This window comes from Lactuca virosa, chromosome 5 (assembly GCF_052849685.1).
Source record: "Lactuca virosa cultivar CGN04683 chromosome 5, Lactuca_virosa_CGN04683_v6, whole genome shotgun sequence".
Classification (NCBI taxonomy): Eukaryota; Viridiplantae; Streptophyta; class Magnoliopsida; order Asterales; family Asteraceae; genus Lactuca; species Lactuca virosa.
The window spans coordinates 174230830-174256752 of record NC_136430.1 but is presented as its reverse complement, the minus strand read 5'-3'; the positions used below and the strand labels follow the sequence as shown (position 1 = coordinate 174256752).

Sequence of the window (25923 nt, the reverse complement as noted above, 5' to 3'; positions counted from 1 at the left end):
AGAATACAAATTATTTTGAAAGAGAGTATCATCATAAAATGCTGGTGAGTTCATAAGTATTTAGTGTCATTGTTTGTATGAAAATGTTTGTAAGTTTGACGACAATGTTTGTAAGTTTTCAAAGTAAATGTTTGCAGTAAATAATTGTATCTCCTAGAAAATCCTATATTTTCTACTAAAAGTAGCCTTCTACCAAGGCATCAAATGTTATGTATGTTTGTTTCTTGTAAAAGTGTGTATTTTCCCAAGTATGACTATCATTAACTAAATATAGTTTATACATTAATGAATCTGCGAGAAGATCACAAAGTAAATGTAATAGGGAAAATAATGTTTTACCTCAGCAGTGACATTGTTGGCTATAAAGTGATAAAATACAGACTCCATGTAGTATTAAATGTACAATACCCCTCGGGGAGTCTTTTTGCCTTTAATCCTTAGTCGGTTAATTAAAGGTTTAAATGTGAACTCGTTTGTAACCATGTTGATCGACGACTGAATAACTGATGACCTTCCGGTGTCATAATATAGTAAGGTGACATTTTGTCACCCCTTGGCCTTATCGGCTGGGACTGTAGCTAGCAGTCGGGGTGTGGGAGTGTCTGTCTCGTATAGATCTATACACACGATGCCCGCTCTCCCTCCAGGAGACTCTGGTTACAATATGATACAACACTGTCTTGTTGTATTCTTAAATAGTATGTCACATTCTAGTTATCGTATTCTAATGTTTGTATAGTATATTATTATGTATAGTATGGTGTAAGTTTCCTCAGTTTCAATTCATAGTATGTTCTATTGTATAGTGTATAGTATGTATTGTTTCTCGTTATAGTATTTGTATATGATAGTATTCTCCTAAACTATACCTATTATATTTTACTGGTAATTTCTGTAGTTTGAATGACTGAAGGTATGCCTTTGCTACTCAAAGGTACTGAACTGATTGATAGTACTTTTATATCTACATATGTATACTTAATGTATAACTAATTTTTAGATGACATTCGGACAAATAACCGATACCCTAAGGCCCCATCCAAACAAGGAAAAGGAAATAAAGCGAGTTATCAGTCCTAAGTCCTTTAAACATTACTTATATAACTATACATATATAGGCATGCATTTGACAATATATAAGTTTAAAAAGAAGTTTTGTAAAACATTCGGAGAGTTTAATTAATAAATATTGATGACTTGATGTCAGTTTATAAAACGATTTAAAAGCAATTTGATTGACAAGACAATTTAAAGTATAAGAAGATCTTTTGTTTGGAACGCAGTTAAAGTATAAGTAATCCTTTGTTTGAAACACAGTTAAAGTATAAGAAATCCTTTGTTTGAAACACAGCTATAAATCACATGTGATTGATTATATAACTATATGTTTTCTACTTGTATTCCCCCCCCCCCCATAAAAGCATTTAAAATTATTTAAAAGGTAGATTAAGGGGTATGAACTCACCTGTAGTGCGTAACTCGAACGAAAGATCGATATAGGATTGTTGGGTGTCAATTAGAGTCTTGAGCACAAACGAATCCTATTTAACATATAATTACAGATATATGAATACATTTAATGTATATAACCCCTAATGGTGATAGGGACACGCTTTAGGGACATAAAAACACTTAGAATTAAGTGTTACCAACACCTACGGTTGCATATATGGGGTTTATGGCCCTATATTAGAGTGTAAGGCCACAAAACTATGGTTTTTATGTGTGTGCGGCCAGGGTGTGCGGCCAAGTGTGTGTGCGGCCACACACTCCCTATGAAGTGTGTCAAAAACGTGATTCCAAGCCTTAGGAATGTTCTAGGGAAGGTGTTTGATGCTATCTTGGACCTTTAAAAAGTTGTGTGCGGCTAAACATGGTGTGTGCGGCCGTACACATGGTGTGCGCGACCGTACACACTTGAAGATCATATGAAATGGCGTTTTTCATGAATAAATTCAAGGGTTCTTAGCTTATGACAAGCTATTGCAAGTGTATACCCGATTTAGAGGCTAATATGCACCAAACAAAGGGGTGTACGGCCACATGAGGGTGTACGGCCGAACACTCCTTGATGATCACGATTTTGGACAATTTTTAATGCCATAACTAGTAAGTATCAAGAATGGGAAGGAGTACTTACGATATAGAAGCCTTTAGAGGTGTTTGGGGTCCAAGAACTTAGTAGGTGTTCTTGGTGTTTTTGGTGAAACGGAAGAACACTTGAAGATCTACCAAAATGGAGTGATTTCATGGATGAAATCAGTGATTCATACAGAAAAGAGGAAGAATCAACCATTCAACCGAAGAAATACTTACAATTTTGGAGATTTAGGTGCAGAATTTGATGATAGTTGAGAGCATATTCAAGTTCTTGGCTAAGGGAGGTGAAAAGGGTTGAATGAAGACTAAGTCCCCCATTTATAGATCAGAGTGTACGGCCAGAGGGGGGGTGTACGGCCGTACACTCCTCCTGATTGAGTGTATGGCCATTTTGTGAAGTGTTTGGACTTGTGGGGCCCTTTTCCACACCCTAACTTGAATATACTAGGCTTAGAACACTCTATTTGACTCTAAACGAGTCTAAACTTGATTGATTGGAATAATTGTACAAGGTAGAAATTTCGGGTTGTCACATCATCCCCCCGTTAGAGGGAATTTCGTCCCGAAATTAGAGTTTAAGCAGTTAAGTTGTTACAAATAACTAATCGAACAGATGAGGATATATCAGTTTCTTTGATCCTCTCGCTCCTAAGTGAATTCAGGTCCTCGCTTGGCATTCCAGCGAATCTTCACTATTGGGATACGGCTTTGCTTCGTTCGCTTGACCTCACGGTCCATGATCTCTACAGGTTCTTCCACGAAGTTGAGGCTCTCGTTGATCTCGATCTCGTCGAGTGGGATTACAAGAGTCTCGTCGGATAGGGACTTTTTCAAGTTCGAGACGTGGAAAGTAGGATGTACGTTACTAAGTTCGCGAGGTAGGTTGAGTTTCTAAGCCACAGGGCCGATTCTGGCGAGAATTTAGAAAGGGCCTATGTATCTTGGATTGAGCTTTCAACGCTTTCCGAAGCATATCAAGCCCTTCCAGGGTGAGACTTTCAAAAGGACTCGGTATCCCACCTGGAATTCCAAAGGTTTCCTTCGTTTGTCTGCGTAGCTTTTCTGTCGGTCTCTAGAGGCTTTCAATCGTTCACGAATCTGAACGATCTTCTCTGTCGTTTCCCGAATGATCTCCGGACCTGTGAGAGTGTTGTCAGGAACTCGTCCTTTAGCTAATTGTGTGTCGTCCACCTCAGCCCAGCACAGAGGGGATCTGCACTTACGGCCATAGAGGGCCTCATATGGAGTAGCCTTTATGCTTGTGTGATAACTATTGTTGTAGGAAAATTCGACAAGGGTTAAATGAGTATCCCATGCCTTCCCAAAGTCGATCACACAGGCTCGCAACATATCTTCCAAGGTTTGGATAGTTCTCTCACTTTTTCCGTCGGTCTGTGGATGGTAGGCTGTACTCATGTCCAGCCTCGTTCCTAAGGAACTTTGTAGCGACTTCCAGAACCTCGAAGTGAATCTACTATCTCTATCGGAGATAATAGATATAGGAACACCATGCAGTCGTACGATCTCCCTAATATATGTTCTTGTGAGCTTCTCCATCTTGTCAGTTTCTTTGATGGGCAGGAAGTGTGCGGACTTGGTCAATCTATCGACGATGACCCAAATGGTATCAAGTCCACCCGTTGTCTTGGGCAACTTGGTTATGAAGTCTATTGTGATCCGCTCCCACTTCCATTCCGGTATCTTCGGTTGTTGAAGTAGACCTGATGGTTTCTGGTATTCGACCTTGACCTTTACGCAAGTAATACATTTACTTACGAAGGTAGCAATCTCTGCTTTCATGTTAGGCCACCAGTATAACTTTTTAAGATCCAGATACATCTTATCTGAACCAGGGTGGACGGAATATCGAGTGTTGTGCGCTTCGGTCATGACCAAGTCTCTAAAGCCACCGTGTTTCGGTGTCCAGATCCGGTCCATGAGATATAAGGCTCTGCCACCCTTGACTTCCAAGTTCTTATCCATCCCTCTCAGGGATTCACCCGCCACATTTTCGGGTTTCAAGGCTTCAAGTTGAGCCTCTTTGATTTGCGTGGACAAGTATGAATGGATAGTTATAGTCAGAGATTTGACTCTCCGACCAGAGTATTCTTTCCGACTCAGGGCGTCAGCTACCACATTGGCCTTGCCGGGGTGATAACGAATTTCACATTTGTAGTCATTGAGTAGCTCGACCCACCGTCGTTGTCTCATGTTGAGTTCCTTCTGGTCGAATATATGTTGTAAAATTTTGTGGTCTGTAAAGATAGTGCTTTTCGTACCATACAGATAGTCTCTTTAGATCTTCAGAGCAAACACGACTGCTCCTAGATCAAGATCGTGTGTGGTGTAGTTGACCTCGTGTGTCATCAGTTGCCTTGAGGCATAGGCGATGACCTTACCTCGTTGCATCAGAACACAGATGAGCCCCTGGTTGGATGCATCACAGTATACTACGAAGTCTTCTATCCCTTCGGTGAGGGATAGTATCGGTGCGGTGCATAAGGCTCGATTCAGCGTTTGAAACGCCTTCTCTTGTTTCTCTTCCCAGTCAAAGGCCACACCTTTCTGGGTCAATGTCGTAAGAGGTTTCGCAATTCGAGAGAAGTTCTGTATGAACCTGCGGTAGTAGCCAGCGAGGCCTAGAAATTGACGAATTTCTGTAGGCGTCTTCGGTGCTGACCAGTTCTCGATGGCTTTAATTTTGGAATGGTCCACGTGGATTCCTTCTTTGCTAACCACGTGACCTAAGAATTCGACTCTGCGGATCCAAAATATGCATTTAGAGAACTTCGCATAGAGCTTCTCCGATCGTAAGGTTCCTAGGACTTGTCGTAGATGATCACTATGTTCCTCCTTACTTCGAGAGTAGATAAGTATGTCATCGATGACGACGATGACGAACTGATCCAAGTAAGGACGGCATACCCTATTCATTAAGTCCATGAATACTGCGGGCGCATTAGTCAATCCGAATGGCATCACTACGAACTCGTAGTGTCCGTAATGAGTTCGGAAGGCTGTCTTCGGAACATCCTCCTCAAGCACTCGTAACTGGTGATACTCGGATCTCAGTTCAATCTTAGAAAAGTAGCTCGCCCCTTGAAACTGGTCGAATAAATCGTCTATGCGAGGAAGAGGGTAACGATTTTTGACCGTAAGTTTGTTGAGTTCCCTGTAGTCAATGCACATACGGAACGATCCGTCTTTCTTCTTCACGAATAAGACCGGTGCTCCCCAGGGTGAGAAGCTTGGTCTTATAAAGCCCTTGCTGAGCAGTTCGTTAAGTTGCCCGGGCAGTTCTTGCATCTCTGCAGGTGCTAGACGATATGGCGATTTGGCTACGGGGGTAGCCCCTGGAACTAAGTCGATCCTGAATTCGACTTGACGTTGGGGAGGTAAACCCGGTAGTTCTTCTGGAAAAACATCGGGGAAGTCGCGTACTATGGGGAGGTCTTTTAGGTCTTTTGTTTTCTGGTTCACATCGACTATATGAGCAAGGAACGCACGATATTCCTTTCGTAGGTATTTCTGGGCTTGCATGCACGAGATAATACGAAGGTTTGTATTGGGTTTGTCTCTGTAGATCAAAAAGGTTTTGTTATTCGGTAGGTTTAGACGGACTGCTTTCTCGAAACACAGAATATCGGTACGATGAAGACTCAACCAGTCCATGCCTACAATGACGTCGAAACTCTTGATTGTCACGGGTATGAGGTCGATTGGAAATGAATGATTATCTAGTGTGAGGGTACAACCTTTGTAAATCTCGTTAGAACTCTCTGTCTTCCCGTTAGCCATTTCTACGACGAAGGTTTCTTTTAGTGCTTGTGGTGCTTGATTAAGTAAGTGTTTAAATTTTTGGTTCACAAAGCTCCTTTCTGCCCCACTATCAAATAAGATGCATGCATATGAGTTATTGAGGAGAAACATACCCGTGACTATTGTGGGGTCTGCCACTGCTTCATTGTGGCCAATAGCAAGTAGTCTCCCCGCTCCTCCCGCATTCCCTGCCTTAGGACAGTTTCTTTTGAAGAGCCCTGTCTCGCCACACCCGTAGCAGGCCCGGCTTACTCCTGTACTAGGGACCTGGGTGATGGGTCTTGGTGGTGCTTTGCAAAACCGGACAGTATGGCCCTTTCGGTCGCAGTTGGTGCAGTGCATTTCCCGGCAGGGGCCATTATGATGGAAATTGCACTTAGTGCACTTGGGTAGGTTCCCTGCATATGGCTTTGTTGGTACAGGGGCAACCGGAGTTGTGGCAGCACGGACAGCCACAACCTGTTGGTTCTTGGAAGAGGATTGAGCTGATTTACCCTTCTTTCGGTCCCAACGCTTTCTCTTGTTGTCGGCCGCTTTGGTTGGTGCTGAGACAACAGTTGTAGTTGTTGTTGGAGGAGAAGGAACCTCGTGATCGATAAGCCTTTGGGCCAACTGTTTGGCGCTATCAAAGGTTGCAGGGTTCGATGCTAGGACGTTTCCTCAATACGGGGGTACCAAACCCCAGATGTATCTCTTGATTTTCTTGCTTTTGGTGGGGATCATGTTGGGACATAGGGTTACTAGGTCGCTGAACCTGGCTGTATAAGCCACTATGTCGGAACCCTTCATCTTAAGGTTCCACAGTTCCTCCTCGAGTTTCTGAATCTCACCCCTCGAGTAGTACTCCTTTGCCATCAGATCCTTCAGTGTCTCCCAGCCCATGGCATTAGCCGCTACCAGTGAGAGTGATTTGACATGGCCATTCCACCATATCAGGGCCCTTTCAGTGAAGGTGCAGGCAGCAAATTTTATCTTGCTTCCTTCAGGACAAGACCACATCTCAAAGACTGCTTCTTTTCTTTCGATCCATTGGGACAGTGCCATGATCCCTCCGGTTCCGTTGAAGAACACTGGTTTGCAGCTGATGATGTCTTTATAGGTACACTCCCGTGTACACGGTTGGCTTTCATCATGGTTAGAGTTGGTGCCCGTTCCAGCTCCACTGGCACCACCAGAATTTACTTGAGTCATGGCTGTGGCCACAGCTGCGGTCACAGCAGCCTGAAACATCACCGCATCGAACTGCGGAGGAGGTGGTGGTGGTGGAGTTTGATTTACAGGCGTGCCTCTGGTCGGACGCTTGCGGGGCGACATCTTTTACTGAAAATTCATAGAGATGGTGATAATAGTAAGAATCGATTGTATGTATGATGAGAGTGATCCATGGGCTAATCGCCATAGTCCAACTACTAGAATGCTTGAAATAGAGACGCCACAATAGAATAGGGAAACGCAAGAGTAAACACTTTCCAATATATTTGCTAACTGTCAATATTACTGGTATTAATGATGTAAATGAGTTCGGGAAAAATGACCTAATAGTAGGTCTTACATCAAACCATATAGGGAAAATGTTGACAGCTTAGAAGTCTAGTTAAACTTCTTGAAAGATAGGAATATTTTATAGACAAGTGCTTAATAGAGCATAGATGAGAAAGGCTATTCCTCTAAACCAAAAGAAAGTAGGACATCTTCTACCGGCGACGGGTATCCCTCGGGCGAACCCTTAGATCTGCCAATTGGCGTACAACTTCTTGAAGATGTCGCTCATGCGCCCTCTGACGCATTCGGAGTTCCATGACTTCAGCTCGGGATGCAGCTAGCTGCTGCTGCAGAGCCTCATTGGTTCTCCTAGTCCTTTCCATAGCCTCTTCGAGTTGGCCAATGCGGACCGTGTTAACGCCAGAGTTGGCATCAATTTCCATGACTCGGTCGATGGCTGCTCGACCTTGCTCCACATTCCAAGCAATCCTGCGGACCATAATGGGCAGGACTCGGTCAGCTGAGCCTCCCTCGCTTATATTGTAAAAGATTCGATCTCCATTGAAGGTTAAAGGTTGGTCCTGTTCATGGCTCCATTGGTTCAAGTTTGTCGCCCACAAAGGTGTAGGGCCTTGAAACACTGGTCGTGGGTTGAGATTTGGGACTTGAACCTCTTGGGGTAGGTTGTTGACTTCTGGCTCGGAGTCAGAACCATCCGAAAAGCCTTCTGTGAGGTGATCATCCAAAGGGATTGGGTGATCATCTTCTGGCTCTGCTTCAAGCCATCCAACATTGTCTTCATTTGGGAAGTACGGGTCGCCGGGTGGATGGAATCCAGCCATGATATCTACGCGAGAAAAAGGGGTATAAGAATCTTAAATCTAAATAGATGTATTACCTAAGATAATTATAAGATGATCCTTACTAGTTACTTCAATACTTGCATAGTGCATACCAGTTATATGAAATCAAAACGGGATAGACCTTCGAATAAGTGACCCTAACTCTAAATCCACAACCAAACAAGGAACAGGAAGTAAAGCAAAGGTCACAGATTCTAAGTCTATAACATCTTAGTCACATATAACCTTAGCATATCCACTTAGCAACTATTGATCTACTTAGTAAAGACCTTTTTAGTTCTCAAATAAGTAATTATAGTAATACAAAATACTCCTATAGTATTTTAGGTTTATGTTCTGTTCTAATGTTCTCGTTGTAGTAGTGTTGGTAAGTTTTTAGACTTGTTGCAACACCACAACCATTCTTAGGCACATGCTAGTCACTCCTCGGAAAATATAGTTGATCAGGCTATATCCTCCCAGGTTTGACTATATGTCTCTAAGCCTAATCGTGTCGTTCAATAATCGTAATACATTTGTTTTGTCCTAATGACACCGATTTTAGTATGAATGCAGGTATGTATACTTAGTTAAATATTTTATTATTTAAAATTATAAACTCTTGGTCAGAGTATATTAATCCAGTTGCGTTTATAGTTTGTATATCTTTCATGGGTTGATATACTCGATTCACTATAAACAATGCTCTGATACCAATCTGTCGCACCCCAAAACCGGAACGGCGGAAACGTTCTGGGGCGGAGGACGTCATCTACAGTATCATAACAACGCATAATAGAATAATTAAATACATGTGTGTTCTTTCGTAAAGTTTAAATGACACCAAAAATGTATAAACAAAATAAAGACGAGTCTTGGATCCACTCCGTCCTTCAAAAGCTGCATGAGTGTACCTGTCTTACTGGTTCCCTGAGAATACAAATTATTTTGAAAGAGAGTCTCAGCATAAAATGTTGGTGAGTTCATAAGTATTTAGTGTCATTGTTTGTATGAAAATGTTTGTAAGTTTGACGAAAATGTTTGTAAGTTTTCAAAGTAAATGTTTGCAGTAAATAATTGTATCTCCTAGAAAATCCTATATTTTCTACAAAAAGTAGCCTTCTACCAAGGCATCAAATGTTTTGTATGTTTGTTTCTTGTAAAAGTGTGTATTTTCCCAAGTATGACTATCATTAACTAAATATAGTTTATACATTAATGAATCTGCGAGAAGATCACAAAGTAAATGTAATAGGGAAAATAATGTTTTACCTCAGCAGTGACACTGCTGGCTATAAAGTGATAAAATACAGACTCCAGGTAGTATTAAATGTACAATACCCCTCGGGGAGTCTTTTTGCCTTTAATCCTTAGTAGGTTAATTAAAGGTTTAAATGTGAACTTGTTTGTAACCATGCTGATCGACGACTGAATAACTGATGACCTTCCGGTGTCATAATATAGTAAGGTGACATTTTGTCACCCCTTGGCCTTATCGGCTGGGACTGTAGCTAGCAGTCGGGGTGTGGGAGTGTCTGTCCCGTATAGATCTATACACAAGATGCCCGCTCTCCCTCCAGGAGACTCTGGTTACAATATGATACAACACTGTCTTGTTGTATTCTTAAATAGTATGTCACATTCTAGTTATCGTATTCTAATGTTTGTATAGTATATTCTTATGTATAGTATGGGGTAAGTTTCCTCAGTTTCTCTTCATAGTATGTTCTATTGTATAGTGTATAGTATGTATTGTTTCTCGTTATAGTATTTGTATATGATAGTATTCTCCTAAACTATACCTATTATAGTTTACTGGTAATTTCTATAGTTTGAATGACTGAAGGTATGCCTTTGCTACTCAAAGGTACTGAACTGATTGATAGTACGTTTATATCTACATATGTATACTTAATGTATAACTAATATTTAGACGACATTCGGACAAATAACCGATACCCTAAGGCCACATCCAAACAAGGAAAATGAAATAAAGTGAGTTATCAGCTTTAAACATTACTTATATAACTATACATATATAGGCATGCTTTTGACAATATATAAGTTTAAAAAGAAGTTTTGTAAAACATTCGGAGAGTTTAATTAATAAATATTGATGACTTGATGTCAATTTATAAAACGATTTAAAAGCAATTTGATTGACAAGACAATTTAAAGTATAAGAAGATCTTTTGTTTGGAACGCAGTTAAAGTATAAGTAATCCTTTGTTTGAAACACAGTTAAAGTATAAGAAATCCTTTGTTTGAAACACAGCTATAAATCACATGTGATTGATTATATAACTATATGTTTTCTACTTGTATTCCCCCCCCCCCATAAAAGCATTTAAAATTATTTAAAAGGTAGATTACGGGGTATGAACTCACATGTAGTGCGTAACTCGAATGAAAGATCGATATAGGATTGTTGGGTGTCAATTAGAGTCTTGATCACAAACGAATCATGTTTAACATATAATTACACATATATGAATACATTTAATGTATATAACCCCTAATGGTGATAGGGACACACTTTAGGGACGTAAAAACACTTAGAATTAAGTGTTACCAACACCTATGGTTGCACATAAGGGGTGTATGGCCCTATATTGGAGTGTAAGGCCACACAACTATGGTTTTTATGTGTGTGCGGCCAGGGTGTGCGGCCAAGTGTGTGTGCGGCCGCAAACTCCCTATGAAGTGTGTAAAAACGTGATTCCAAGCCTTAGGAATGTTCTAGGGAAGGTGTTTTGACCATTGCCTAGCCGGAATGGAAGTTTGATGCTATCTTGGACCTTTAAAAAGGTGTGTCCGGCTAAACATGGTGTGTGCGGTCGTACACATGGTGTGCACGACCATACACACTTGAAGATCATATGAAATGGCGTTTTTCATGAATAAATTCAAGGGTTCTTAGCTTATATCAAGGTATTGCAAGTGTATACCCGATTTAGAGGCTAATATGCACCAAACAAAGGGGTGTACGGCCACATGAGGGTGTATGGCCGTACACTCCTTGATGATCACGATTTTGGACGATTTTTAATGCCATAACTAGTAAGTATCAAGCATGGGAAGGAGTACTTACGATATAGAAGCCTTTAGGGGTGTTTGGGGTCCAAGAACTTAGTAGGTGTTCTTGGTGTTCTTGGTGAAACTGAAGAACACTTGAAGATCTACCAAAATGGAGTGATTTCATGGATGAAATCAGTGATTCATACAGAAAAGAGGAAGAATCAACCATTCAAGGGAAGAAATACTTACAATTTTGGAGATTTAGGTGCAGAATTTGATGATAGTTGAGAGCATGTTCGAGTTCTTGGCTAAGGGAGGTGAAAAGGGTTGAATGAAGACTAAGTCCCCCATTTATAGATCAGAGTGTACGACCAGAGGGGGGGGGGGGGTGTACGGCTGCACACCCAAGTGTACGGCCGTACACTCCTCCTGATAGAGTGTATGGCCATTTTGTGAAGTGTTTGGACTTGTGGGGCCCTTTTCCACACCCTAACTTGAAGATACTAGGCTTATAACGCTCTATTTGACTCTAAACAATGCTAGAAGATCACAAAACGAGTCTGAACTTGATTGATTGGAATAATTGTACAAGGTAGGAATTTCGGGTTGTCACACATAGAAACAAGAATGTGTCAACTTAACACGATAGGTTATCAACCTCAGGTCGTGTGCTAGTGATAACTAAAAGGTTTATTCTTAATTGAAACCTGAAACTCTTCAAGATCATTAAGACTCCCACTGACTTCTTGACATATAAGTTTCTCTCACAAGGAACATTCCTTGACGAGTAAAAATAAATATTCAAAAGTTAGTATGGATTCTCGACAAGAAACAATTCATGGAATTGGCCTTAGTTCATCCTTTGTATTAACCAAAACATCACAACTTCTAATTCCAAATGTGCTAGAGTAAGAAAACATTATTACTCCACATTTCATGAGGTGTTATAAACCTACTTAGTATAAAATAAATTTCAATATACGATTCAAAGTAACTAGAGCATGACTCTAAAACTTGATTAGAAAATGAAGTATGACTCATCTCTTGATTGAACCATTTGAACAATATCTGATTCCTCTTCTTGCACTAAGATGTTCTTCGAGGATCAAATGTGATATAGTTTCATAATCATTAAGATGATCATAAAACACGATACTAAAGTACTCTTCTTTACTTTCAGATTGGAGATACTGTTATATTTCTGCCTAATAGATTCTTCATATTCCTTCTACTACTCTTTGAAAAACCCTTTTCAAAATATTAGAATTACACTTAATCTTATAAACACAACCATATTTACTGAATCATCAGTAAATCATGACCAATAGAATTTTCATCCTTTGTGGCAGATATGAATCGTCCATATCAATGGACTAGATTCATTAGTCATTCACTTTGACTCACTTAAAACATGTGATCAACTAATTAGTCACAATCTTCCAAATATCAAGATTCCCATACATCACACAATTCAAATTATATGACTCCAAGTTTCTATCCAATTGGAACTTGAGTGATGAGAATTCTTCATCACTTAGTCAATTATGACATTTACCACAAGTAATATAATAAGAATCAAATCCATAATTAATATTGCTAATAATAGAAATGTAACCAACACTTTCATAGATGCTATTACAAGGAAATATAAAGTAAAAAAACTATATAAACCAAATTTCAGTTTTATTAATAATAAACAAAAATTTGGAACTTGTCCTTACAATGCATAAAATGAAAACAATGTTTCTAAACATTTCCTAATCAATCTATTAATTATCATAACTCTTAAGTAGTAGCTTCCAAAATCGGATCATCGAACCATGCGACCAAAATCCATATCTCACGATCGGATCCAGCTCACTCTCCTTAAGTTTCCTTCTTTCTCTTAGATCCTTCAATATCATCAAAATGTGATCATCACATCATGTGTTAAGAGTCTATAAATAGGAACTTATTAAAATAATCGAGTTAGATAATGTAGCTGAAGTAGAGTCACACGACTTGACTTTACCATCTCTAAGATCTTTCAGGTAGTCCGGGCAGCTTCACAACCAATCTCCATTCAATTAGCAATAGAAACATATGGACCTTTTAGGTTTAGCACATGGAACTATCTCAGAACTATCCTTCCTCTTTACCATAAGATCAAACGGTTTGACCTTGGCCAATCCATTTCCATTGGGAAGAGAAGCATTTTTTGGACCACCATTTTCACCATTGTCAATGTCCATGGAAACTTTGGAATTAGATCATTCAAACACTTTCACATTAATTGTGCTCTTAAGCATTTCTACTTCAGCAACAATCAACATATGTGTCAGATCAATTAGGGTCACGTCGTGGTTGCTCATATAAAAGTTCTTAATGAACTGACTATATGAGTCAGGAAGCGAAAGGAGAACCAAATCAATGGCTTGCTCCCTTGGGAAAACGACACCCATTATATCCAATTTGTCAATGTGCGATTTCATTTCCAGAACATGCGCACACACAGATTTTCCATTTTGATGTTTACATGCCAATAGGGCTTGTGTAGTTCCGTATCTTTTGAGTCGAGGGAATCATGACGTGGGGAGAGTCACTGGAGGAGAACGAGGAAGAGTTGGAGAAGCATGATATCCATTTCCACCATTACTCGAAGAAGGGAACATACTTTCACCTTGATCAGAATGTGGAAGATCATCTTCAGAAGGAAGAGGAAAACTATTTCTAAAAGGATGAGGAAGACCATTATTGTCTTGACTTGACATCTATAAAGGGAGAAAAGAGAATTCAAGTAAGTTGATTTAATCCTTCATTATTAACCCATAAATTTAAATTAAGGCTAGGATCCATATTTTCGATTCGAACTTTGAAGTGGGATGCTGTAATCAAATCCGAATCTATTTTAGGTAGGTAATGCTTTTACCAATTTCAATCTTATGAAACCCCTAGATCTTTTGAGAGTCATTGAATCTAATCACATGCATGTTTAATCTCAATTATGCTCTCGCTTTTGTGGCTGGGATGCCGAGGATCACAAAAGAGATGTGAATAACCATGCAAATTAGCTTGGTACTCTTGATGTCATTTATCATCTCGTTTTAGTGTGCCAGTTAACCACATGTGCTCCATTAATCAATGATAATTTTCAAGACACCAATTACCAACCTTTATTAGTCCCCCATTAGTGTGCCGGCTAACCACACACGCTCCACTAACGACTCAGAAAGTGTAATGTGCAATTTCATATATTAGCATACAAATTCACATTTTCCTAAAGTAACTAAGAGTGGGATTTTAGAAAATAGTTTAGTTACTTTATATCATTATACTTTTAATGAGGTTATGTCCTATCAAATCCGTTAGACTAACGACCATCTACCATAAAAGAGAGCGGTGGGTAAGAGTGTATACCCAATGCCTATCATTTTATAGGCCGCTTCCTTAAACTCCCTTTATAGTATGGCTTCGTGAATGATGCATACTAGCAATTTGACTGACTATTATTATACATATAATATATATTAAACTTTTAATTATATATACATAGTATAAGGTGTATTTTAAAACATTTAAAAATAATTAAACTTTTAATTTAATTAAATTTAAACTATTTTATGGATTTATTGATTATCTTTTAATTAGTTACTTAATTAAATTAATAATAAGATACATAGGGATGTATTTTAAACTTTTCAAAATACCAAATATTATTTGAAACTAATTATTAAGTTAAATTAATATCTACATTTATTATTTATACACTTAAAAAATCAATCATATTAATCACAAAATAATTAATCAAGTTAAATACTAATCTCCTAACTACTAGGCTTTTATATTAGATACACCATAATCGGATTTGAGGATAAACATAGCAAGTAGATATCACATAAAAGCTGTTAAGGCAGATTAGGCATAAAATATCGTCCAGACTGAGCTCACGTCGTGAGCTGCGACGGATCCAAAAGAAGTTTCTTTTCGGATTAACCAATGTGCAAATACATGAAAGACAACCCTTGGCTCTGATACCACTGGTGGGTTTTTAGGGTTACAAGTTCCATTTCATAAGCGGAAAAATAATCAAAAACAATTTCAATTAATTAGGGCACATGCAACCTAAAAGGATCTATGTCTTTCACATATATCAACATACTATGAATGGTTATCCTACAAAATGTTTCTATGAAGAAACTATTCATAAGATAAGAAAACTAACCTTAAAGATTGTTATAGCAAACAATCTTGAATTCTTCCTTGAAAGACTCTTGGAAGCAAGCGCCATAAGTGTTGCGCCTCTAATGGTTCACACCTAAACCCTAGCAACCAAGGAGCTTGAAGAGAGAGAATAGGAGAAGAAGAATTTCGGCCTTAAGCCTCTAGGAAAAGTCATGAACGAAATTCTTAACCCTTAGGGGTTTATATAGGAGTCTAGGAAGGTGTTGGATAAGGCATGTATCTCCAAGATAACCCTAATCTCTTAGCTTCCTCCCTAATGCATTCAAGGCACCCTAGAAGGCCTATAGATTTCGTCCCCCCCCCCCCTTTATGGGAGGTTCTAGAATTCCTCAATGCTCAACTATTGAACGTTCTCACATTTAGTCTTCCTACTTTTAATTAATTCCAATTAATTTCTTATTAATTATTAATTAAATAATACTATTTCCAATTAATATATCATTTTCATAATACATTAACAAATCATTTATTTTGATTTCCAATTAATTTATTAACCAAATAATAAATTAATAAATCATTCTCTCTCTGTAAAAGTTATCATATTCAATTGCTAGGTTAGAGGGCAACCCACAAGGACTGTGTTACTATCAATTCAATTTTATACCAATTATAGTTATGGGATTAGACACTCACTCCAACAGTTACGAGTATGCTTCACTTGATGGTTCTCATTATTTCCATTCTATCGTTGATGATCATAGTCGTGAAGTATTAGTATAGCTTATGAAAAACAAATCAGAAGCTTCATAACATTTGATAACATTTTATAAATTGATTAAAACTCAATTTGAAAAAAAAAGATCAAGCATATAAGAACAGATAATCGGTATGGTTTCAATCTCGAAACGCGATTGAGTTTTATAAAGAAAATGGAATTCTACTTGAAACTTCATGTGCTTATACACCACAACAAAATGGTTTGGTGGAAAGAAAACACAAATATTTGTTAGAAATGGATAGAACTTTGCGGTTCCAAGCATCACTAGCCATTGAATTTTGGGGAGAATGTGTGATGACAGCAGCATACATTATAAACAAACTGCCAACTCCTGTTCTTGAAAACAAGACTCCACATGAGATTCTACTTAAAAAGATAGCATCCTATGAACATTTTAAAGTTTTTAGATTTCTTGCCTATTCTCATGATAACATGAAAGCGGGTGATAAGTTTGATGAAAGAGAACAACCATGTGTTTTTATTGGCTATCCAATGGGCCAAAAGGGTTACAGGTTGTATGATCTTAAAAACCAAAAGGTTTATACCACCTGAGATGAGACTTTTGTGGAAACAAAATTCCCGTTTGGAGAAGATTATGAAGGTCACAAAACAATCAATAATGAGTATTTGGTTGATGCTTTGGAAGAAATACCAAATTTTGATCATGAATACTAACAAAGAGATACTACTGAAAGTAGCCCAAATAAAGAGACCAACGAAAATTAGGATCACAGTACATAAGTTGATAATGAGGCACAACAATCAGGCAGTAATGATCCAGAAACCACGATAAATGTTGAGGGATCCGATAATAGTATTCCAAAAACACTAGTGACAAATGATAGGTCCGATAATCAACGTCACTCTCTTCGACATGGTACCTGGATTGGATTTTAGCCCAAACATATGAAAGAATATGTCACTAACTTGTCGTATCTCTTCAAGATTCCTTACCTTCTCCTGAATCAAGCTCTCGTACGATATTTCCTCTCTCTCATTTAGATAATAAGTTTTCTAATAATCATCGAGCTTTCGTGGTAGCCATCACTTCGCTTGATGAGCCTAGAAGTTTTGCAAAGGCTTGTAAAGATCCAAAATGGCAGGAAGCTATGATGAGAGAAATAAAAGCCTTGGAAGCGAACAAGACGTGGACCATTACCAAACTTCCCCCAGGAAAGAAAGCCATAGAGTCTAAATGGGTCTATAAAATAAAATACAAACCAAATGTAAAAGTGGAGCGATATAAAGCACGTCTAGTTGTAAAATGATATACACAAATAGAAGGTATTGATTTTCGTGAAACATTTGCTCCAGTTGCAAAGTTGGTGACAGTAAGGTGTGATTTGGCTGTTGATGCAAAGAAAGGATGGGAAGTGCACCAACTTGATGTAAATAATGCATTTTTACATGGTAATCAAGAAGAATGAAGATACCACAAGCATTCAAGAACATAGAATAAACTCGTGTATGCAAATTAGAGAAGTCCATCTATGGTCTAAAGCAGGCCTCCATAAACTGGTACCAAAAATTTACTAAATCTCTTACTAGTCATGATTTCTTATAGTCCGAGGATGACCATTCGATGTTTGTTTACAAAGAAAAGGATACACATACAACCGCTTTGATATATGTTGATGATGTCCTTTTAATGGGAAATAATGATAACAAAATCAAAGAAGTCAAGGACCAGTTGCAAATACAGTTAAGTATTAAAGATCTTAGATCTCAAATACTTCCTAAGGATTGAAGTTGCACGTTATTCAGAATGTTTTGTTATAAGTTATAGAAAATACACACTTGATATACTTGAAGATTGTGGTGTTCAAGCGTGCAGACTGAGTGATTTTCCTATGGAACAACATTTCAATCTCACTAAAAACGATGACAATCTTCAGGTTGACGCTTCACAATCTTCGTGAACAAGTCAACAGTGGAGAAATAAAGACTTATGCTATTAGTTCAGAGTTACAACCCACAAATATTTTTACAAGGGCCCTTGGGGCGAAACGTTTTCAATGTTTGCGTTGCAAGTTGAGTGTTCGAAATCTTCACAGTCCAACTTGAGATGGAGTGTTGGAGTTTATTTAGGATTACGTTCCATAGCTCATAGTTATCTTTCGTTAATCTTTTTGCCTAAGTTATCTTTATTTAAGTTTCCTAGTTTATCTAGTTATCTTTTGAAACATTTGCTCCAGTTGTAATAGTGTTTGTGTACTCCCCATGATGTGACGATTTATGTGCGTAAGAGGGATACATATAATAACACCCATTTTCTATCCAATAAATCTAGCTAGTAGTCTAAACCTACATAGTCAAAAACATCATATTCCGACATTATGATTCAGAGTGGAAAGACTAATGAGATTTCTAGTTAAAATGATGCATTTTCTATTATTGTATCTTAACTTATTTTTAATTATATTTATTTACAAATGGGTCAATTAAAAGCTTGTGTCTTAACATATTGTTTAATTATATTTATTTACAAATGGGTCAATTAAAAGCTTGTATCTCACATATTATTTTTAATTATCAATATTTCTTACTTTAAATCGTGTTGAAGTTATTAAAGATGAGATTAAGTGTAATTAAATTTCCATTTTGTGCTATTTTGAATAATTTCTAATTTAATAATGTACTAACTACATAATTTTGAACACAGAAAACAACTTTTATAGCACTACCAAAGAATTAACCAAAAACTAATGTTACATATGAGCCAAAGTTAGATAATGCAGCTAATCCAACTTACAATCCTTACTTCTATTCGGTCTTTTAAAAACCGGTTTGAACCAGCCGGTCGAACCGGTTGGACCGGAAACCAGGAAAGGAGCGGTTCAACTATCACCGGTTTTACACCAATTTTCTAAACCGGATTGAACCGGTCATAATAAACCGGTTAAACTAAATAAAAATACATGGAAAAAACCATTTTCAATAATAAATTTTGGTGGTCTTTTTCATATCTATTTAGATTTCTCTAAATAAAAACAAATGGTAAATGTTATAAAGTTTTTTAATGCACTTGTATTCATCTAAAACTATATTTTGTTTCGGTATTATACTTTATTTTCTTTTTGACGCATGTCAAATAATGTAAAACTTATAGTTATGTGTTGTTTTAATGTATTTAGATTGATCTACAATTTATTTTTATATGTATTTTTAATGTTTGAACTTGTAGAAATCAAATTCATGATTTATGTATGTATGCATGTGTAGAAAAATAAGAAAAAAAAAAGATGAAAATTATAGAAACCGGTTGATCCGGCGGTCGAACCGGGAACCGGTCGCAATACCGGTTTAACTAAAAAACCGATTTTTAAAACATTGCTTCTATTCGCTATCCATCTAAAGGATTGCACTCTATACATAAGATAAAACTCGAAGTGAATAGAAGTGGAAATGACCGCATCAAACATTCAAACCCTTTTCTTTAACGACCGTTAAGCTGAGACGCATCAACACTCAGGGCCAATACATATTGCAAAACTTTAATTCAAGGAAACCGGCAATTAGCAAACATGCGGTCCACTGTCTCAACAACTATATCGCAAACGAGACATGGGGTTAAGTTTTTAGTGCCAATCCATATTGCAATGAGAAGAACCAATTAAACTTTACGTTCAAAACATATGTAATGAAACAATAACAAAAAGTACACATTATTTGATAAGTTATTAATAATGATGTTATCATCAACTCATTTTTTATAATTCTAGTGTTTGTTAAGACCGTTCATTTACTGTACAAAAGAGATGATATGTAGTTTCTGAAAGAAAAAAAAAAGTAATAGCAATTTTCGTTAATGGTTTATTTTAGAAGCATCTCATATCTAGATGTATATTTAATGCAAATATCGAAAATTAAACACCTTACATTCATATTTCACCCAATAACATAATTGTATACATTCAGGGAAAACCAAGCAAACCCTTCCTAAACTTAGAAAACACACTCCAACTTTATGACTAAAACGTGGCACACGAATAATCAAATTTCGACAGAATATAGTAACTAACAAAGACACATATTAAAATAAAATATGTAAAACTGGCCATGGCTGCATGATCAATGATAAAATCAGATAATTAAGATAATTATGAGTTTCGTACTTCAAACACATTGCGATTCTTGACCACAATATCATACATGTGCATTGACTTGAGCTTCTTGAAGTCTTTAGGGAGAGATATGAGGTGAACGGTGGATCTTTTATGAAATTGAAGAAGGCTCGGATCATCATAGTACCTTTCCCACCCGATAGAGGTGAGCATTCTTTCAAGAACCTCATATGAAGTAACAATTTCGTTGGTGGGTAGATGCATCAGAAACTTCCCACGAGACGCACCTTGGAGAGAAGCAGCACCGGGGTTCTCCACTAGTCTAACCACGCCATTTTTGAACACCCAAACACCAGACATGTCTTTCTTGAAATGTTGTGGAAATATTGGGAAAGAAAGAATAAGAATGTTGAAGATAGAAAAATTCCTAGGGGAATGAAGGTTTATATAGCCATATAGAAGGAAAGCTGAGGTAAAGGCATATATTCTACTATCCATATAAATAAAATAAAATAATATATATATATATATATATATATATATATATATATATATATATATATATATGTCTTAAATAAGATCCGCAGGGACGGACGCAGGAATACATTGCAGGTGTTGCCGGGATGAATAGGTGTTGTCGATACATGAAAAATAAGTAAAAAAATCGAAAAATCGAAAATTTTTCCACTGCGGCCAGAAAAGTTAGGGGTTGCCGGTGCGATACCGGGAACCCCTTAAAACCGTCCCTGAAGATCCATAAAAACTTGAAATTTTATAAGAACTATGAGGATTAATATTCACCACTTGATAAAACAAATTAACTGTTGTGATTAAATTAAATAAATAAATAAATAAAACTTTATGATCATGCTAAATTTTAGTGAACTTCCTAAAAAGAGCATAACAAATTTATAGGTGAAAATGACAATTTGCTACGTAATGCCTGCTTCACTAGAGCTCTCCCACTCTTGTAACTCTTAAAGGTGTATTTAACACATACCCTTTTGGAGCATCTAACTTTTTGTATTTAACAAATCGTTCCGTTTTTAACAAAAAGTTTCGTTTGCCACTATAAGATTTTAGTGTTTAGTTTAAACAAAACGTTTTAAATCTAAAAGTTATCACACGTTATGTTTACCAAAACGCTATCAGCTACTAACTAGTTTTATCAAAACATCTTTAATGTCATTAACTTGTCACATTATATTATTTCAGTAAGTTCTTAAAAATAAATTTTCAAAAATACTACAGTTAAGGGCTCATATGGTTCTTTAAAACGATGAATGTTTTTATGAAACAAAGAGATAAATGTTTTACAAATGAAATTTTGTTGTGAAGTTTCTTATATATTCTATAATAATTAACAAGCTTAAAATGATTAAAAATAAGATTGTATAAATGTCATCTTCTATTTAACAAGATTTCAAAGTTATTTTTTTAAATAAGATTCAAATGATAAGATTCAAAATATTATATTATTATTTAGAATCATACTATTTTAAATCATACTATTTTAAATTATATTATTTTCGGATAAAAACATATTCAATATTATAAACCACATTTTGACTTAATAATAGAAAAACTTATTAAATGTTATATATATATATATATATATATATATATATATATATATATATATATATATATATATATATATATATATATATATATATATGAAAAACAAATGATAAGATTCAAAATATTATATTATTATTTAGAATCATATTATTTTTATTTTAAATCATAGTATTTTAAATTATATTATTTTTGGATAAAAACATATTCAATACTATAAACCACATTTTGACTTATTAGTAGAAAAGCTTATTAAATGTTTTATATATATATATATATATATATATATATATATATATATATATATATATATATATATATATATATATATATATATATATATATATATATATATATATATATATATATATATATATATATGAAAAACAAATAAATAATAAATAAATAATAAAGACTTAAAAGAACCAAGATTCCATTATGATATATGGACGTATCAACATGTAATTGTATCATTGAGGAATCGTTTCGATTTATGTAAGTTTGTCATGTTTGAGATTAGGTTTTATATTTTTCTATTAATAAAAATGATTGGTCAAAAAATGTCTTTGGCATTTTTACTTTCTTTGGGTTTTCATCCGGATCGAGGACGAGTTCATGTTAGAAACACAATTTTTTTATGATGAGGGAACCATTTGCGACATACATTTCGGAGAACCCTCTTTTCGGTATTTTTCACATCTGTTTTTTTTTTTATAAAAAAGGTCATCATTCTAATTAAATATTTGAATATGTATTTATCATCCTATTTAATTGGTTGTATATCATACTTTTCACTAAACGCCTGCTTATGAGAATGAAAAAAACATTGTAACCCTCTCTTTATGTATGGCCCCATGATTAATGGACATCATTACTTTTAATATGAACATTACGTATGAAAAAAAAAAGATAATGGGTTGCGAGAGGTGAGTAGCAATTTTAGATTAAGTGGATTCGTAGGGTGTCTTTGTGGTTTAATATATGGAGTTCCATATATGTAAAGATAATTGGTCATTTTGTGTTCAATTTAGGAATGATCGGGTGTTCAATGGAGTTTTCCATACTCCCACTTATCGTGCAGAGGCAATTAAGTCATTGATGTTCTTTTGGATAAAATGCAGGGGCTAAAAGGCATTGGTGATTAGGAAAATTGGAAAGCTTCTCCATTTATATTTTAAGTTCATACTAATGTATCTTATTCCATGAAAGTTTTTGCTTCCCCTGCTAGTTACTTGCTGGTAGAGGTTTGTTTTTAATAATATTCGCCGTTTCCAAAAAAAATTAGTTGTTTTGTAAAAAACTTAAATAAATAATGGAATTTAAATTCTTTGCCAAACCTGTAAGAATGATATTAATCATGCGCAAGATTGCAATTCAATTCCGTCTTTTTGATAACCAAACGTTGTTACGTAATAAAAACTACCTTTTCTTTTTTTAAACGGCAATCTAACATACTCCTAAAGTATACATTAAATCCACATATGTCTACGACGGGATTTGAACCCTCAACCTCATAAGGGAGGGCAACACCAGATATCGTCAGGCTAGAAGGCCTTTGGTAGAAACTACCTTCTAATTCCCCAAACCAAAGGTTCCATTATACTTAATGCGTGTTTATATTCTTCAAAGAATGTGAAGCGAGCGTTACATAGGTTGTTTAAGAAATACATTAAGTTCATTTTTTTTTATTCAAAAGCAAAAGGATGTAATTGAAAATGTTTCTCGATAGCGAACATTATCAATCACTCGTCTATGCTTATCAACAACTGGTTTATAAATGGTAACCAGATAACTTGGAAGTGTTAGATTAATATTCCATCATCTATCTAATTACGTAACTTGCACGCTTGTTTATTTGCTTACATATATTATATGTAGTAAGAACCTATGACATCAATTCGTCAAGTAACCACTCCTTACATATTACAATTTCGGCAAATGGGTGTTCGTTGGATTTGCACAAAGGGAAAAGTTTGAGATATTAAAATGAAAAGCTAAAAATTTGGTTAAACATCATTAATTAGGTTAAAGGAATATTAAGAAGAGAATAAAGGCCTAAACACTTGCAAATGCGGATCAATCCCTTTTATTTAAACATAAGCATACCAAAACTCATAAATCTTCACATGGTGTACGAGAATGTTCTAACTTTATATATATATAGGTTATAATGTGGATGGACAATTATTGTGCGGACGTGTGGACGGTGCTATTCTATGAGAATTACTAAGAGAATAAGTTCTTTAGTAATGTGAATACGTTCAATTTTACAAAAATATCGTCATTTTCATGCATTCTCACTAATTTTTATTCATTTTTGTTCTCACGCATCGTTTTTCACTCATTTTCATTCTAACAGAATACGAATCAATAAACATTCTAACAGAATGAGAATAATAATAATAATAAAAAGTCTATAATAACCTTATAGACGATTTAATTAGTGAGAATATGTGATAATGACAATAGTTGTGTAAGATTGAACGTATTCATATTATCAAACAACATATTTTATTTGTCATTCTCACAGAATAGCATTGTCCACACGTCCGCACAATAGATGTCAATCCACATTTGAACCTAACTCTCTCTCTCTCTCTCTCTATATATATATATATATATATATATATATATATATATATATATATATATATATATATATATATATATATATATATATATATATATATATATATATTGTTGACGTAATTCTAATGTGAATATTAACATTTAATTATTCATATATTCATTATAATATTATTATTCGATTATAAATTTTGTGTATGTGAATTATTGTAGTAATTTCTTAAATTAGTTTTAACGTGTCATTATTCATTTATTCATTGCTGAATAACGATATAAAACAGTAAATACAAAATTCGTTGCAAAATAATAATATAAAAGTAGTGTTTTTACATTTCCACACTATTTATTGTTTTTATTTGAACCATATATATATATATATATATATATATATATATATATATATATATATATATATATATATATATATATATATATATATATCAAAGTAGAAGTGACCGCGTCGAACCCTTTTCTTTAACGACCTTTAAGCTAAGACATACATGGCATCGACAACGCATTGAACTCCATAGAGTTCTATGGATTGTCACATCATTTTTTTTTAAATTCGATACAACTCTACCAAATTTTTTCTAGAATGCATTGAACTCTACAAAATTCAATAGAAAATTACAAAAGCTAGTTTATAGTATATATATATATATATATATATATATATATATATATATATATATATATATATAAGAAGTAAAAACTTATATTTTTCCCATTGAAGAGTTCAGTGTCCATTGAACTTCAAATTTATTAAATGTCAATATGACATCTCACAATGATAGAGTTTAATCTATTAAATGACAAATAAACTTGCCAACTCATTCAACTCTCATTAAACTCACCATTATGGATTCCATAAGGGCCAAATCCATTATGCAAAACTTTAATTCAAGGAAACTGGGAAATTAGCAAATATGTGGTCCATTGTCTCAACAGCTATATCGCAAACGGGACATGGGGTTAATCTCAAATTTACTCACGGTTGATCCATATTGCGATGAGAACAACCGATAAACTTTACGTGCAAAACATATCTATTGAAACAGTAGCACAAACGACACATTATTTGATGAGTTATTAATGATATTATCATCAAATCATCTTTCACTAGTAATTCCAAACGTCAAAATAAGATGGTATTTTTTTTTTTGTAATTCCAATGTTTATTCATTCAGACTGTTCATTCATTGTATGTTGTTTCTGAGAAAAAAAAAGTTGATTGCAATTTTCATTAACGGTTTATTTTAGAAACATCTCATATCTAGACATATATTTAATACATACAACAAAAAAAATAACAACTTACATCCAAATTTTAATCACCCAATGACTTAATGTTATACATTTTCGAAAACCATATAAACCTTTAAACAAACAATAATACTTAAACCTAGAAAACACAGTCCAACTTTATGGTTAAAACGTGGCACACGAATAATAAAATTTCGACAAAGTATACTAACAAAGACACATATTAAAACAA

General features: G+C 35.4%; 1 protein-coding gene across 1 annotated transcript; it reads right to left on the bottom strand.

Annotated features, from left to right (window-relative positions):
• Positions 1-20062: 20062 nt before the first annotated feature.
• Positions 20063-20660, bottom strand: LOC145116200 (flowering-promoting factor 1-like protein 3). The gene has a single exon (XM_079052553.1). It carries the CDS (start codon positions 20622-20624, stop codon positions 20301-20303), a length of 324 nt encoding a protein of 107 aa, XP_078908679.1. The 5' UTR covers positions 20625-20660; the 3' UTR covers positions 20063-20300.
• Between the last annotated feature and the right edge of the window lie 5263 nt (positions 20661-25923).